The sequence below is a fragment of the Dendrobates tinctorius genome, unplaced genomic scaffold (assembly GCF_039654945.1).
Source record: "Dendrobates tinctorius isolate UK_male_01 unplaced genomic scaffold, ASM3965494v1 ptg000008l, whole genome shotgun sequence".
NCBI classification, from domain to species: Eukaryota; Metazoa; Chordata; class Amphibia; order Anura; family Dendrobatidae; genus Dendrobates; species Dendrobates tinctorius.
In genome coordinates, this window is record NW_027361676.1 from 70140389 (window position 1) to 70159005 (window position 18617).

General features: G+C 44.1%; 1 protein-coding gene across 1 annotated transcript in view; it reads right to left on the minus strand.

The window, feature by feature from the left end:
• ENPP6 (ectonucleotide pyrophosphatase/phosphodiesterase 6) overlaps nt 1-18617 on the minus strand; it is a 74725-nt gene that overhangs the window by 20658 nt on the left and 35450 nt on the right. Inside the window, exon 5 of the mRNA XM_073578270.1 lies at nt 15470-15649. Coding sequence (XP_073434371.1) covers nt 15470-15649 — 180 coding nt within the window. The remainder of the gene's footprint in view (nt 1-15469; nt 15650-18617) is intronic.

Genomic DNA, 18617 nt, shown 5'->3' on the forward strand with positions numbered 1-18617 from the left:
ATGCCTTTGCCGGTCCCCAGGAGGCCATGGACCCATATTTCAATGGATTTCATCTCTGATATGCCTGTCTCTCAGAGAATGACTGTTATTTGGGTGATTTGTGATAGGTTCTCTAAGATGGTTCATCTTGTACCACTCCCTAAGTTGCCATCTTCCTCTGAGTTGGTGCCCCTGTTTTTGCAACAGGTGGTTCGCTTGCACGGGATTCCTGAGAACATTGTATCTGACAGAGGAGTTCAATTTGTGTCTAGATTTTGGAGGACTTTCTGTTCCAAGCTGGGAATTCAGTTGTCCTTCTCCTCTGCTTTTCACCCTCAGACCAATGGGCAGACTGAGAGAACAAACCAGACCTTGGAGTCGTATTTGAGATGTTTTATTTCCACTGATCAGGATGATTGGGTTTCATTTTTGCCCTTGGCCGAATTTGCTTTAAATAATAGAGCTAGTTCTGCCACTTTGATGTCTCCTTTTTTTGTAACTTTGGGTTTCATCCTCGATTTTCTTCAGGGCAGGTGGAGCCTTCTGCCTGCCCAGGTGTTGACACTGTGGTGGAGAGAATGCACCAGATATGGGACCAAGTGGTGGATAAGTTATCTCTCTCCCAGGAAAAGGCCCAGCGGTTTTCCAACCGACATAGGACCATTGGTCCCCAGTTTAAGGTTGGTGATATGGTTTGGTTATCATCAAAAAATATATCGCTATGAAGGTGGCTTCTCCTAAGTTTAAGCCTAGATTTATTGGACCTTACAAGATTTTGGAGATTATTAATCCGGTCTCTTTTCGTTTGGCTCTTCCTGTCACATTTAAAATTCATAATGGGTTTCATAAGTCCTTGTTGAAGAGGTTTGTTGAACCAGTTGTTCCTGGGGTGGCACCTCCGGACCCTGTATTAGTTGAAGGTAACATGGAATATGAGGTAGAAAAGATACTGGATTCCGGTCTGGCTAGACGGAGACTCCAGTATTTGGTTAAGTGGAAGGGTTATGGTCAGGAGGATAATTCCTGGGTCTCTGCCTCTGATATTCATGCCAAAAGATTGGTGCGTGCCTTTCATCAGGCTCACCCTGATCGCCCTGGTGGCGTGGATGAGGGTTTGGTGACCCCTCCTCAAGATGGAGGTACTGTTGTGAGTTCATTTTCCCCTTCACCATTGAGGTCTGATGAACTCCCTCTTCTGGTGAAGGAAGGTAGTGAGGCTGATTACAAAGCACCTGAGCAGAATGATGATGACTGGGTGACTGGGATTGCTGACTGGATATAAGGCAGCCGACGCCCTTCTGCCTTGCGTGTGATTACTCTGAGGGATTCTTGGAGACCAGTCTGATTCCTGCTCCTCAAAAGCTAAGTTTTCTGCTCTACTTTTTGCATTTGTGTTTTGGTTTTGTTTTGCCTTGTTTTTCTGGATTTCTGCCTTTCCCTGCTGGGTGAGCTGATTTCCTTTTTGCTCTGTCTTCAGATAATACCTGAGTACTGATATAGTCTTTTGAAGCCTAGCGTCTTCAGGGCCTTTTTCCCTATCAGTCTGTTGGCTCTTGTTTTTGAAAGGGTTTTGGCGGATTGCAGACAGCAGCTTTTCTATTCTGTCCTATTTAGTCAGCTTGGGCCCCATCATTTGCTCAGCCTATCTTTCTATCTGTGTGTTTTTTCATCTGCTTCACCGTCATTATATGTTGGGGGCTGCCTATTGCTTTGGGGTCTGCTCTGGGGCAGTTTAGATTTCCTTTTCTGTCTTTAGGCTATGTAGTTCTCCAGCTGTGATCGAGGGGTCTAGGGCACGGTAGGAACCGCCCACGGCTACTGCTAGTTGTTGTTGTTAGGTTCAGGGGTCTGCAATCCGATAGCTGCCAACTTCTCTGGTTTTCTGGACTTAGCTAGCATTTCTGTTTTTGCCTCCTACGGTGACTCATTCATAACACAACCTGGATCATGCCACCTGCCACCTGATGAGGACGACAATTGGACATCTGGAGTCTCTGACTGGATTTGAGACAGCTGACTCCCTCTATCCCTGCTGGTGATTTTTCCTGCCTCCTGAGGTCTTAGTTTCCAGTTCAGTCCCTGCATTCTCAAGCTAAGTGTTCTTTGCTATTGCTCACATTTGATCTGGTTTTGCCTATTCAGTTTTTGTGGTCAGCCAGCCCCGGCTGGGGCTGTGCTGAATTTCCATCCTTATGTTACTGTTTGTGCCAGTTTGCTTTTTGTCCCTTATTAGATTGGCCTCTTTTTGCTCTGTTTTCAGAATATGCCAGAGTGCTGATATAGTGGGTGAAGTCTAGTGACTTCAGGGTTTTTTTGCTATCAGAAGTGTTGGACATTTTTGCAGGGTTTTTTGGCATGATTGCAGACAGTATCTTTCCTTTCCTGTCCTTTCTAGTTAGTGTGGGCCCCATCGTTTGCTCAGCCTATTTTCCTACCTGTGTTTGTGTTTTCATCTTGTCTCACCGACAATATATGTTTGGGGGCTATCTATTCCTTTGGGGTCTGCTCTGGGGCAGTTTAGATTTCCCCTTTTCTTGCTTTAGTGCCATTTAGTCCTCCGGCTGTGTCGGTGTCTAGAATCATCGTAGGTACACTCCACGGCTACTGCTAGTTGTGTGGATAGGATCAGGGGTCTGCAATCTGCTTAGTTACCGACCTCTCTGGTTTTCTGTGGCTTAGCTTGGTTTTGTTTTCCTCCTCGGTGACCCAATCATAACAGGGTGCCTGGAAAACCAAATCCTCCGGGGACTCCTCCTAGACCTCTAAACGCCAGATTCTTTAACTGGAAGGACAGAGATTATATTCTGCAGTTGGCAAGAAAGGCCCAAACAATCAAGTTCGAAAGTACTACTGTGATGTTATTCCCGGACTTTTTGGCAGATTTACATTTCTGTTAAGAGACGTTAGAAGAGCTCAAATATCTATTCAATGGCGTACCCAGCTAGACAGAGTGGTGGATGGGGATAAGGTAACTTTCTTCCAGACCCAGGCGGAGGCGGAGGAATGGATCTCCTTGAGAGAAAAACGCCGAAAGTGGTGATAATACAAGTTAATCTTGCCGAGTCTTTTGTTCTAAACCTTTCGCAATACCTGTGTTTCACACTTGTGTACGTGTAAGGGTTTGATAATTGTAATGGTAGCTTAATGCAATTCTGACAATAACTGCTCCCATATAGTTTTGTTTAAAAAAATTTAAGTTTACTGATTGGTTAGATGTTGACATATCTCCTCTTCTCTAAATGTTTATCTATGTATGCAGACATTTGGCTCCCGTTCCTTGGGGGATAATAACGATTGTTGAGAATTCAAATGGGGATGTGGCGGGGCGCTCATTTCTGCGGGCGTTTGTGCCGCATTTCGCGGTCCGGTGGCTCGGTTACCCTATGAGTTTAGTTAAAACTGAGTGGCCGGATCAACAGTCCTGGGGGTGTCTTCCTGGAAGGGGGATGGTGGAAGCTACTTTAGGAATATGCACTAAATCCGTTATATCTATTAATGGTGGTTCGGGTAAATGAAGAATACAACGACTATACTTATACTTCAGTTCGGAGAAGCTTATGGGCATCCCTTGTCTTGTTTTTGTGACCACTGTTGGTCAATAGTTATTAGTTTAATTGGAATTCCAGATAAGACGCAGCATTGCATCTATAATTTAGTGCGCATGAGTGATTTGTACTTGATGGAGCTGAATGAATCAAAAGTGAATACTGACCTGAGTAAAGATTTTCTATGCAATCTAAATGACATCACTTAAAGTCCTATCGTGGAACATTAGAGGGTTGGGGAGTGCTAGGAAACGAAATATGGTATTCTCTCATATACGTAGAACGCAAGCGCAGATAATATGCCTTCAGGAAACTCATTTGACACCAGAGACTATATCCAGGACGAATAAGCATTGGATACAATGGCAGAAACATTCTACACATACGTCCTATTCCCGGGGGGTGGTTGTTATGGTGCACAGGTCTTTGAGATGGTCAGTACAGGCAGCTAGGAGGGACTCAGAGGGAAGATATATCTTTCGATATGCATTTATAGATATGGTCCCTTATGTACTCCTTAATATTTATAGCTCCTCTTCGGCCAGGATGGACATACTCCATCAAGCTGCGATCTTTGTATCACAGCATCCAGATGCTAAGATATTGTGCCTCGGAGATTTTAACATGATTCTCAATCCTTATCTGGATAAAATGAGTGCCGCAAATCTCAGACCTGGCGGCCAGGGCACTACTGTGCTGGGTGCTTTTATAGAGGAGATGGGCTGGATTGATCTATGGAGACAGCAGCATCCCTTTAAGGAAGAATTCTCCTGTTACATGCCAGCTGCTCGCTGTTTATCCAGAATCGATCATGCATTTGGAAATAGTGCTGTATTGCCGGATCTGCGTGACAGAGTACTTTCCTGGGGCAATATCAGATCATTCTCCACTGGTGGTGTCCCTTCATCTGGATGGCCCTGGTAGACAAAAGAGATTCCATATACATCCATTTTGGCTATCCCTTATTGGGGAGCAAGATCAAGATAGAATAATAGACCAACTCAATGTCTTTATAACCGAACATGATGATTTCCCTGATAGGTTAGTGATGTGGGACACACTCAAAGCATATTTGAGGGGGATGTGTTAAATCCACAATTGCATACATTAAAAGGGAGTCATATACTGGGGAGCAGAGCTTGCAGAGGAATGTAAATCATTGGAAGACGATTATGTTAATAGCCCCTCTGAAAACTCTCTGCATAAAGTGGCTTGGGAAAGGGAGGGAATATATGTTATGCTTACAAGAAAAAGCCCAGAAAAAACTTTTTTTTACTAAACAAACCTATTTTGAACTTGGCAACCAATCAAGTAAATTTTTGACATATATAGTCCAGCAAAATCAAATGTCCCCATCCATTCTGTCCATCAATACAAAAGAGGGAACCCCATTACTCAAATCTGACCAAATTGCAAACAGATTTGAGGAGCACTTTTAAGAATTGTATGGTTCTCAATCGAATCATACTGTGGAAGAAATTGATGTGTATCTGGACAAGATTGAATTTCCAAAACTTTCTTTTGAGGAGAGGGCATTCTTGGACAGGAACATCACTTTGGAGGAAATCCGGGAGGCCACTATGTCCCTGTCAAATGGGAAAATTCCTGGCCCTGACGGTATGCCCGCAGAGCTATATAAAAGACACAGATCAGTTGGGACTGGTCCTGTTGCAGACCCTTTCTGAGGCACTTGCAGGACATTCACTCCCCCAGTTCTTTTATGATGCCACTATTGTGGTGATTCCAATGCCTGATAAGCCTACTGAGGAGTGTGGATCCTATCGTCCCATATCCTTGCTCAATACTGATTATAAAATTCTTATGAAACTTATTGCTAATAGATTAAAAGCTGTAATATTGGGCATTGTACATGAGGATCAAACTGGCTTTATGCCAGGAAGATCCACCTCCTCGAGTATTAGAAGAGTGCAGGTTCTGACGCAGATAGGCCATAAATATAAAAGATCTTGGGCGATAGCCTCTTTAGATACTGCAAAGGCCTTTGATTCCTTGGAGTGGAAGTTCTTACAGCGGGTGCTTCTGAGGTTTGGCTTCTCAGTTCAATTTTGTAGATGGATCGAATTGCTAATATACTGGTGAATGACGTGCTGTCGGAATATTTCAACTTGAGTAGGGGGACCAGACAGGGCTGCCCACTGTCTCCGATGCTCTTTGCGCTGGTGATTGAAACAATTGCACTTAAGATTAGACAGGACCATTTGGTGAAGGGAATCAATATTAATTCTAGAGTGGATAAGGTAGGATTGTATGCGGATGACCTAGTGCTCTTCTTGGATGGGATTGAACAGTCCCTTCCTAGAGCAATTGACCTTATTGATGGCTTTGGGAAATTTTCGGGTCTTAAAATTAATTGGAGTAAGTCGATGGTCATGCCAATATTGCATAATATAGCAGTAACCGTGTTGTTTGGTTTGCAGGTAATACCAAGATTTATTGTAAGTATTTGGGCATAGTGAATAAGCGGAATCCGATTAAAGACCTTGAAGACAATATATACCCCCTTGAGGATATGATGAAAAAATTTTTTTAACTATGGTCCCGACTCCCACTGTCTGTAGCAGGCAGAATTGGATTAATTAAAATGATAATCCTTCCAAAGTGTCTATATATGCTGGAACACATGTCAATTAAAGTCCCCAAGGGTTACTTTAAGAAAATGCATAGCTTGATAGCAGCATATATATGGGGCTCATCTAGGCCTAAAGTAGGTATTGGTACCATGCAGAGGCCCAAGAGGCAGGGTGGATATGCGGTACCTGATCTTTTTTTGTACTATCTGGCTGGCCAGTTACGATATTTAAGATATGGGTTGTTCCCTGACAGGCTTAATAACGTAGAGGCTCATCTCATTCATTTTCTGGGAGGATGTACACCATGGGCGGTATTAGAAGGTTCATACAGACCACCTCGAGGCCTGCTGTTTGCACATAGTTTGGCAATACAGGTTTGGCGGGAAGGTAAACAAACTTTAAAGTTTTCTGATCAGATTGTGGAGATTCAGATATGGGATAATCCTGAATTTTCCCATCTTCAGAATTTGCAGGATATAGGTTTCTGGAAGCAAAATGGTATAACAACACTCGATCAGATTTTTGAAAATCAAATTTTATCATTTGAACAATTTCATATAAAATTTGGAATCCCTCATAGAGAGTTTTATAGATATCTGCAGCTGAGGCATGCCATAGCATCTCAATTCCCGCTTCCCAGGATGCAAATATCTAAATATCCACTAATAGGAATATTGTCCACTCAAGGACCTACGGGTGTGATTTCCTCTCTGTACACCTTTCTGTTAAATTCCAAGATTGCTTCCACCCAATTGGCTGTGGAAGATAAATGGAGGCACCTAATCCCTTCCATCACCGATGACCAGTGGAGTGACGCACTGGAGGCGCATACGACGGTGTCTCCAGCAGCAAATAAATTGATTCAGTTACATATGCTACACCAATCCTATTTAGCCCCGAGTAAACTACATAAATTCGGCGGAAGAGTAAGTGATGAATGTCATAGATGCGGGGAGGTGGGAGCAGATTTTTGGCATCTCATTTGGGATTGTAGAATTATAAGAAGATACTGGAAAGATGTAATTTTTGCTCTAGAAAGGATAATTGAGATACCAATTGAATGTACTCCAGAGATGTGTGTGTTGGGTGCTGTGGATGAAGAAATGTGGACTCATTATGACAGAATATTTCTCGGGGAGGTTTTTTTCTCGCTAGGAAAGCGATTGCATTGAGGTGAATGGGGGGAAGGTCCCCTTCGGTTAATCTGTGGAAAAAATTGGTGAACAATGTAATTCCTTATGAGAACATACTATACAAATTTGGTAAAATTTGGGAAAAGTGGTGTGACTCGCCCCTGACACAACTAGCTCCTGATGCCATAAATTCCTCAAATGTGAGATATAATCCTTTAAGTGTTTATTTTTCAGTGCAAAATGTGATGCTTTACGTGGACTTAGGAATATTTGCTTACTATAACCCGACTTGTTGTTAACTCAGAATCCTGATTTAGAACTCTTTAATGATGCAACGTTACGGAAAACAGAATACACTATGTTTAATGTTCTATTTTATTTGTGCGGTTTGTCTACTTTATTATTGAAAGTATGCTTTTATAGCTGAGGTTGTGGATGACGACTAGATGGATTACTCTGTTTTCCTTCTACTGCAATGTCACATGTTTAATATGTTATTTTGTGGAATATTTCAATAAAGAGTTTAAAAAAAAAAAAAAAAGTATTGCCATCAGAAGGAGGTGATAGAAGCCGGGTGAGTGACAACAGCGTGGCCCTCAGATGATAATTTATTTGAGAAGCGATGCTGCTGTCACTCAGCCTGCATCAGAAGCAGGAATTGTGGTGGCGGTGAACAAAGATGCGAGGACAAAAACGTGGCGGTGGCCATTGAAGCTGGGGACAGCAGCCGTAAAAGAAGTCTGGCAGTGGGAACTGAAACTGCACTCACTTTTTCATTACCCCCTAAAACAGTACATGGCAGTGACAGAAGCTGTGCTAACTGACTGCAGTGCCACTCCCTTATGAAGTCCTGTTACAGCAGGGGTTGATAAAATCTGCAGAGAAGGGGTTGCAGGGCCATCCTCTGTGACTTCCAATTTGAGACTCAAATGAAACGTAACTGGAAGAAAAAAAAAACCACTCAAAAAGTGAACCTGTCATGCAGATTAATCGCATTCTGACACCATGAGTCTGCCACACTGCTGCTGGCAACCTTGCTCTTTCAGACACATGGGTGCTGCTGGTGAAGGGGGGCCATGGCATGGTGCTGTGGGACGGTTTTGGCTTCCCTTCACCCTAAAACCCCTCTTCTAAATAGGAACTTGAAATATGTGTGTTGTGCTGTGGGATTCGCACAGTACTCACTTGTTATTCAAGAAACCTTGTTACTTCTTATCTTTGGGCCAGGAAACAGCTGCACATGCAACAGGAGATATTTGGTCTTTTTCAACAAGTTCAGCTTTACAGTGTGATTTGGATACATATGGCTGCAGCATACACAAGGAGACATGAAAATTAGTCCCCTCCGGTTTGTGTTACCATTGCCCAGTATGCTACCAGATCTTGCCTCCATTTTGCCCTAACAGCCCCCACCTCATCATCTTCTGTTGGGGCTTCCTATCAGGCATTACAGTTTCCATGAGGCTCCCACCATCTTTCTCTCTCACTGTGACTCAACCAATTTCTTCCACTTAGGAGAGAAAGAGCTATGGAAACCGGTGCCTCTTCTGGGCTCTAGGCCGACCCGGGTTCTGCGCAAAACTTCATATATGACCTCATGCTGTTTGGGAGACTTGAAACTGATATGACACTTCGCGGCCTATGCATCCGCTGACCTTGAACCTGTCACTCCTAACATTGTGCTTCCCCTTTTTATCTGATCTAAAACTTCACAATGCGTGAAGCGGTTAGATCACCCTCTTACACTGGCACGGTTTCAGTCACGACTCAGCGCATAGAGCGTGCGCTGGTGCCACCCCTGTGACTGAAAGAGTAAGGGCCCCGTCACACATAGCGACTCACCAGCGATCCCGACAACGATATCAACTTGTCAGGATCGCAGGTGAGTCGCTACATGATCGCTGGTGAGCTGTCAAACAGACAGCTTCACCAGCGATCAGCACCAGCAACGCTGTGTACTTTAGTTACCAGCGCGCTAATGCAGGGAGCTGGTAACTAAGGTACACATCGGGTTTCTAAGGGGTGTGCGTCACTTAGAAACCCGATGTGTACCTTGGTTACCAGTTCCCTGCATCAGCGCGCTGGTAACTAAGGTACACATTGGGTTTCTAAGCACCACGCACTGCTTAGAAACCCTGCGTTTACCTTAGTTACCAGCGCGCTGATCGCTGGTCTCCCGCCTGTCACACGCAGCGATGCGTGCTGGCCAGCGGGAGACCAGCGATCAAAAAAATGTACAGGGCTTTCCAACAACGATCAGCGATACCGGCAGGGGGGCTGGTCGCTGATAGGTGTCACACACAGCGATCTCGCTGGTGAGATGGCTGTTGCGTCACAAAACTTGTGACTCAGCAGCGATCTCGCTAGCGAGATCGCTATGTGTGACGGGGGCTTAAATGTGCTTTTTTTCTTCACTTTGTGATGCTTCCTTTGTGTCTCAAATTGAACACCACAGGAGGATGGCCTTGCAGTCATTCTTCTTATTTTACATGATGGGTTCCCTTTAATAGCTTTACAGGGATAATTCTAAGATTTCTTTGTAATTAAGCAAATTACACAAGGGGTTAGGGCTTAAAGACAGATATTTATAAAGGTTAGTATGTTAGTTCGTATGATTAGTGTAGTGATATTAATTGGTTAATATGTGTTGATAAAATGTGATCATGATGTGGCAGTATTATTTGATTTGTTTAGTGGTATTGTTGGTTGTTTGCTCAGTTTTCTTTGGTGGCATTTGTTACTTGTATAACTGCATAGAACAAAAAACCTGACCTGCACCTCCATATAGTGTGAACAGATGCCTACTGCAATGAATACATAACCTGCAAAAAGGAGGAACACAGCAGCACTCTGTACTGTAGAGACAAATATATATATGCAAACACAAAATCTATCATAATTGCTGAGTAAACTGGGATAAAAAGTAAAAAAATTAAAAAATAAGAAAAAAATTACTTACAAAACTAAAGGTTCTTAGCACACAAATTGGCCAGTTCATGTGAGCCCATCAACTGCGACAAGGTGACACTTCTCTGATGGGTCCTATCATCTAATAAATGCCTCTCTTGTGCTTTAAACCGTTCATGACCCAGCCTCTTTGATCTTAATGACCAGGCCATTTTTTGCAATTATGACCAGTGTCCCTTTATGAGGCAATAACTCAGGAACGCTTCAACGCATCCTAGCGATTCTGAGATTGTTTTTTTCGTGACATATTGGGCTTCATGTTAGTGGTAAAGTTAGGTTGATAATTATTGTGTTTATTTGTGAAAAAAATGGAAATTTGGCAAAAATTTTGAAAATTTAGCAATTTTCAAATTTTGAATTTTTATACTGTTAAACCAGAAAGATATATGACACAAAATAGTAACTAAATAACATTTCCCACATGTTTACTTTACATCAGCACAATTTTGGAAACTTTTTTTTTGTTAGGAAGTTATAAGGGTTAAAAGTTGACCAGCGATTTCTCATTTTTACAAAAAATTTACAAAACCAATTTTTAGGGACCACCTCACATTTGAAGTCACTATGAGGGGTCTATATGGCAGAAAATACCCAAAAGTGACACCATTCTAAAAACTGCACCCCTCAAGCTACTCAAAACTACATTTAAGAAGATTATTCACCCTTCAGGTGCGTCACAGGAACTAAAGCAACGTGGAAGGAAAAAATGGACATTTTAATTTTTCCAAAAAATATTTTCTTTTAGCCTGTTTTTTCATTTTAACATGGGCAACAGGATAAAATGGATCCTAAATTTTGTTGGGCAATTTCTTCTGCGTACACCGATACCTCATATGTGATCATAAACCACTGTTTGGGCGCACGGCAGGGCCCGGATGGGAAGGAGAGCCATTTGACTTTTTGAATGGAAAATTAGCTCCAATTGTTAGCGGACACCATGTCGTGTTGGAGAGCCCCTGTGTGCCTAAACATTGGAGCTCCCCCACAAGTGACCCCATTTTGGAAACTAGACCCCTGAAGAAACTTATCTAGATGTGTGGTGAGCACTTTGAACCCCCAAGTGCTTCACAGAAGTTTATAAAGCAGAGCAGTGAAAATAAAAAAACAAAAAAATTTCCCTCAAATATGATTTTTTAGCCCGCTATTTTTTATTTTCACAAGGCTAACAGGAGAAATTGGACCATAAAAGTTGTTGTGCAATTTGTCCTGAGTACACCAATACCCCATATGTGGGGGGGACCACTGTTTGGGCACACGTCGGGGCTCGGAAGGGAAGGAACGCCATTTTGTAATGCAGACTTTGATGGAATGCTCTGCGGGCATCATGTTGCGTTTGTAGAGCCCCTGATGTGCCTATACAGTAGAAACCCCCCACAAGTGACCCCATTTTGGAAACTAGAACCCCCAAGGAGCTTATCTATATGTGTAGTGAGCACTTTGAACCCCCAAGTGCTTCACAGAAGTTTATAAATGCAGAGCCATGAAAATAAAGAATTTTTTAGCCCGCTATTTTTTATTTTCCCAAGGATAACAGGATAAATTGGACCCCAAAAGTTGTTGTCCAGTTTGTCCTGAGTATGCTGTACCCTATATGTGGGGGGGAACCACTGTTTGGGCACAGGTCGGGGCTCGGAAGGAAAGTAGTGACGTTTTGAAATGCCGACTTGATGGAATAGTCTGCGGGGCTCATGTTATGTTTGCAGAGCCCCTGATGTGCCTAAACAGTGGAAACCCCCCACAAGTGACCCCATTATGGAATCTTGACCGCCCAAGGAACTTATCTAGATGTGTGGTGAGCACTTTGAACCCCCAAGTGCTTCACAGACGTTTACAACACAGAGCCGAGAAATTAAAAAATCATTTTTTTTTCCACAAAAACAATTTTTTAGCCCCCAATTTTTTATTTTCCCAAGGGTAACATTAGAAGTTACGGTAGACCACCAAAGTTGTTGTGCAATTTTGCCTGAGTATGCTGATACCCCATATGTGGGGGTAAACCACTGTTTGGGCACATGTGGGGATACGGAATGGAGGGAGCACCGTTTGACTTTTTGAATGCAAAATTGGCTGGAATAAATGGTGGCGCCATGTCGCGTTTGGAGACCGCGTGATGTGCCTAAACAGTGGCCTCAATTCTAACGCCAACCCTAACCCCAGCACACCCCTAACCCTAATCATAACCCTAACAACAACCCTAACCCCAACACACCCCTAACCCTAATCCCAACTCTAACCCTAACCACAAGCCTAACCCTAATCCCAACCCACCCCTAACCCTACTCTTAACCCTAATTCCAACCCTAACCCTATTTCTAACCCTATCCCTAATTCCAACCCTAACCCTAATTCCAACCCTAATTCTAACCCTAATGGAAAAATAAAAATATTTTCTTTAATTTTATTATTTGTGTCTGCCTATGGGGGTGATAAGGGGGGGCGGTTTACTTTTTTTTTATTTTGAACACTATGAGAGTTTATCACAGTGATCAAAATAAATGAATGAATCTGCAGCTTTGCAGATTCCTGCGGGCGCACTGCGCATGCGCCCGCCATTTTCCAAGATGACGGCGCCCATGATCCGGGATGGCGGGACATGGGACGGCCAGAGGGACATTGGAGGCACCATGGAGGGTGAGGGGGGTGATCGGAAGGTGGGAGGAGCAGATTATGACGGCGGCGGCTGATCGGCACCATCAGTCGGTGGCGGCGGCTGATCGGTGCCGTCAGTAGTGGGGGGGGGGTCTGATCAGTGTCTCCAGCCATGGCAGATGCTATTGCAGCATCGGCCGTGGCTGGATTGTGATATTTCAAGAAATTTCATTGGTGAAATATTACAATCGTTCTGATTGGCTGTTAAAAGTGAAACAGCCAATCAGAACGATCGTAGCCACGTGGGGGCAAAGCCACCACCCCCCCGAGGTGAACTACAAAGGTTCCTCTGTGTATAGGTCAGGGGACCTTTCAGTGACTCCGGTCACCCGACTCGCAGGGGGGCTATGAATTCATGACACCACATAGGCCTCATGGGTCGGAATGGCACCACTTTTCATGACACCTACGTGGCATCAAAGGTCGGGAAGGGGTTAAAGTAAGCTGGTAGGAATCAGAGTATAGTAGTATTTGTAACTGTAAAACAATTTTGTCTGTATGTATTTGTGCTCTCTTTGCTTTTGATTGAGGAGGAAAGTATATCTTTATGGACCTGGAGCCAAGCAGAGCCACAAGGGTGAACGCATCAGAGCTACAAACTGGTTGTTGTAGGGGGACCCCCCCAAGGATTTTAGTTACACACTTGATAGCTAATCCAGGATTCTTATATATTAGGCCTCATTCAGACATCCATTTTTCTAATGTATGGGAAAAACAGAATGAATATTTTGATGAAATGTCGATCAGAGTTTGATCCGAGTGTCAGTTTTTATGAATGTGGAAGAAAAAAAGTTTCTCCATTGTCTCCCTTCTGACAGTCCATGAAAATCAGATCGCACTCAGATGATTTTTTTTCATGAACCCATAGACTTCTATTGCCAATTTTGATTTGACCCTTGGATCAAAATCGGACATGCCTCATATTTTAAAAGGACCACTCAGTCTAAGGTAAAAGTCGGACATGTGATTAGATTATCATAGGTACACTGGCCGTCCATGAAAGCCACAGATATCACTTGTATGAGAAAAAAAGACACATTAATGAGGCCTTAGCTATAGCGGCTACAAAGACCATCGCTCTCTCTCTGGATACTTGGCGCATTCATGAATTACACAGACAGCCCACCACTTTAAATAAAAATCATGTAATGAATAATTTCACCTGTTGTGGTGCTGTAGGGAAATTAAATAATTGTTGATAGGTTAACAAAAATTACATTCAATCAACATGAATTCTAGTAGCAGAAACCCCACGACCCACTTATTTTTGAGTACTCTAGGGACAAAAACTTATAAATTCATTATGGGGTTGCTACTTTGGTCACATATTTTGCATACAAACTGCTCTTGCTGTGCTTTCTTTACAATATCTGGTTTGTGATTTTATTTGTAAATTTAAAATAAAGTTCTTTTATTCTATAAAGAGACAACTGGGATAATGAAATAAGTCTCAATGTGCTATTCACACCGACGGAAGACTAAATAGCACCAAAATACCTTGAACATCAATGACAACCAGAATATGTGTGGCGCCCCCAGGAGTATGGTCGCCACAGTGGCTTTGCCTTCCTCCAGGGGAGGGTAATGCCAGGCTTGGAGGCAATGATGGGTCTCTCTCGCAGTCAATCCATACATGCAACACAGTTCCACTCCAGGCCAGCAGGGGGAACTCTGAACCAGGATTAAGGGGAGGAATGCCCCCTGAGGGCCAAGAGGAAGGAGTAGTCAGTTAGTCTGCGGAGGGTGAAGCTGGAGGTTGAGCTAGGAAGGAGAGCTCCCTCAGCTTGAGAGCGCATGAACTGGAGCCTGGTCTCCACAGTTGTATGGATACTAACGGTCCTACAACAGATACCAGAGGAATAGGAGGCTGTAAATACTCTACTCCCATCTAAGACTTGAGGCACAACAGCAGCTTGGATAGAGAGCCAGGACTGAGAGAAAGAGAGGCGTCCCCGAGAGAGGCTACAGCTGTCTGCCGTGCAAGTAAGGTTCTTGGGAACATCCGACAGGAGGAACTTCAGTGTAACTCTGTACTTGGAGTACTTCATTCAAATAAGAGCTAGGGAAGGAGACTGCACAGCCCGTCTGCTGAGAGAGAATCCCTGAGTTGCTTCCAGGCTAGCCTGCTCCGTTACCATCTGTAATCAGGACCCTGGTCTGCAGTTATCAAGTAAAGGTACAGAAATTGCACCCCGCTGTGTCTTGTCTGCTTCCTACCCTTTCGACACTGCTACATCACCATGCCATCCACCTCTACACTGCCCTGGAACTATAGCTTCACCTGTGGGGAGCTTTTACACCTTTGCTGCACCCTACCATCATTCCCAGTGGATCTGCATGCAGCGTCGGCTTAACATCTCACTTGCCGAACACCACAGGTGGCGTCACGAACTATTCCATTCCATTAACTACATTTCCCCATTACTTGGGCGCCCAGGGCTACGGACCGGGTCACCGCTGCTGTGACACATTCCCCTGACACCGGCCCGGTACCGAGTACCCCACAGCCCTGGGAGGGCGACCTATATGCCTGAAGTTAAAATGAAAGTAGTAAGGTGACCAAACAGTAATCTTTAATGCAATAGTACAGAGGAGGACCACATACCTTGTCGTATTTACCCTCAGCAGGCCACAGACTCACAACAGGACCTTTGTCTTTTATTTGCAAAATGTCATTAAAGTCAATATATTTTTCAAGTTCTATCACTTTCTCCATCCAGAATATATCAGTCATGCCATGATCAGAGAATAGAATAACATTTACTTTATCCTTTAGTCCACTTTCCTGAAAAAATAATATAACAAAATCATATGTAAGAGTAATTCTTAGAAAATTCTCAGTTGCTTGTCTAAATTCTCAGAATTCTCAGTTGCACATCCAAAAACTTGTGTACCTTGTTTTCATCTTACTGCTATGCAGCTATTTTAGAGGTGGGATTTGCACATTTTGCTTGTGGCCTGCATTGAATAGAATGCAAGTTTTTGCTATGTAATCTGACATGATGTTGCGGCAGAGCAGGGGCGTATCTAGGGGGGGGGGGCAGCCAGGGCAGTTGCCCTGGGCGCAGCCGGCAGGGGGCGCAGTCCGGGCCGCCTAATGCAGCGGTCCGCAGTGTCCTCCCTGGCGGCTGCGTTCTGCCGCCCCCCCCTGGCCTGAGAGTCGGCGGTTCTCTGTGTCAGCTGTCAAGCTGACAGCTGGCGCAGAGAAGGTGCGCGTGCCGGCTCCCAGGGAACAATTGTTCTGGCGTCTGTATAGACGCCAGTACAATTGCAGCTCTGACCGCCGGGCCAGAGCGACGTCAGCAGCGTGACATGTCATGTGATCACGCTGCTGACGTCACTCCCCGGCGCCCAGAGTGAACGCTCAGCGCTGGTGGTAAGTGTGCTCCATGTGGAGCTGAAGAAACCACTGAAGATGGGAGATGGGGTGGTGTTAATGTGTGGCGATGGGGGTTAATGAGTGGGGATGGGGGTTACTGTGTGGGGGGGTTAAAGAGTGGGGATGGGGGTTAATGTGTAGTGGGGTTAATGAGTGGGGATGGGGTTACTGTGTGTGGGGGGTTAAAGAGTGGGAATGGGGATTATGTGTGGGGGGTTAATGTGGGGGGTTAATGAGTGGGGATGGGGGTTAATTTGTGGCGGGTTAATGAGTGGGGATGGGGGGTTAATGAGTGGAGATGGGGGTTATTGAATGGGGATGGAATTAATGTGTGGAGGGTTAATGAGTGGGGATGGAATTATTGTGTGGGGGGTTAATGAGTGGGGATGGGGGTTAATGTGTGGGGGGATTTGGAGTGGGGGGTACATAATGTGTTGGGGGATTTGTGAGTAGGGACGGGGGGGTTAATGAGTGGGGATGGAATTAATGAGTGGGGATGGGGGTTATTGTTTGGGGGGGTTACTGAGTGGGGATGGGGTTAATATGTGGGGGATTTGGAGTGGTGGGTACATAATGTGTGGGGAGGGATTTGGGAGTGGGGATGGGGGTTATTTAATGTGTGGGAGATTTGGAGTGGGGATGGGGGTTAATGAGTGGGGATGGGGTTAATGTGTGGGGGATTTGGAGTGGGGGGTACATAATGTGGGGGGATTTGGGAGTGGGGATGGGGGTTATTTAATGTGTGAGGGATTTGGAGTGTGGATGGGGGGTATTTAATGTGTGAGGGATTTGGAGTGGGAATGGGGGGGATTTAATGTGTGTGGGGAGATTTGAGGACACAGAGTATGTGTGAGGAAACAGTATGGGGGTTGGGTGCAGACAGTATGGGGAGCGAACGGGTTAATGCATGTGGACACAGTATGGGGAGTCAGGGGTATGTGTGAGCAGACAGTATAGAGAGTGAGGGGTTAAATATATGATGAGACAGTATGGTGAACAGGGGGATGTTAGAGGAGGGAGGGGAATAGTGTGAGGCGACAGTATATTGCAGACATTTTTATTAAGGAGCATTATCATGACACTTCCATCTTTAAGGGCATCGTGTGGAGATTTGCTGCAGAGACGGCTGTGGATGAGAAAACTCATCATGGGGTCTGGACAAAAAGAAGAAAAGAAGGAGAAAGACTCCAGAGACATCATCTATAAAAGGTACCTGGATGTAAATATTATTTGTGATACTGACTTATTCTCATGATTTATTTTTTAGGAACATTAAAGGGGTTGTCCAGGTTTGTACGGAGTCTGCAGTCATTCTATGTGACTGCAGACTTCTGAATTCTCACAGTGCTCACTGAAAGCTGTCAGGATTCTCTCGTGCCGGTAATTTACATACATACGGTCACATGCTGACTAGACATGTGTGGCCTCACTCAATGAAAATGAAAGGAGCGAGGCCGGGCACGTCTAGTCGGAATGTGGCCAGAAGTATATAAATCACATACTTGTGCTGACATGACTGTACATCGGCAAGGGAGAATCCTAAAAGTGTGCAGTGCATTCATTGTGAGAATTCAGAAGCTGCAATGTCAGGATTCAGCTCTGCAGGTTCCAGTAGTCATCACACGAACACTTCACTCATATGCGATTTTCATACTTGACAATGAGCTTCTCTTCCTGCTTTCAGTTTTTTACTGAACATTGAGAGCATTAGGGAGAGCAGCTCGTGTGTACATGGCTAAGTGTGCAAGTCGCATATGTACTTGGTGTGGGGGGGCGCCAAACCAAATTCTTGCCCCGGGTGCCAGGAAGCCTAGATACGCCTCTGCGGCAGAGTGTCACAATATAGCAGTTGGATTTCCAGGGACAATGGGCTACTACCCTGTCTTTCAAACTAGGGGAACTCTAGACTATTCCTGAAGGTGGGGGAATGCCAGAGTCTCGTACCTTGCTATGCTCCTACTTGAAAGCTTATTTGTTTCCTTCCCACCCAGGGAAGTATGGGACAGAAGCACAAGGAATGCACATACGGTTAAATAAACAGCGCCAGAACATCTGGAATGTTTTTTTACTACATAATTTATCAAAACATTTTTCCCATAATGCACCAGAAGGACCTAAGATCACTATTATTGACCAAATATCAGATAATGTTTCTAATCGTTACAGGAGTTTAATTAAAAGAGAGAGTTATTGGATATTTAAATTAGGCACACTGGCTCCTGAAGGTTTGAACCTTACTACTGAAAATGTGGTGAAATAATACTATTGTATTTTAATTATTATTTTATCATCTTAACATGTTTTGTTTTTAATTTATTATAACTATTGTTTTTCATTTATTCCAATCATTACTTTTTTAATCACATTTAGTACT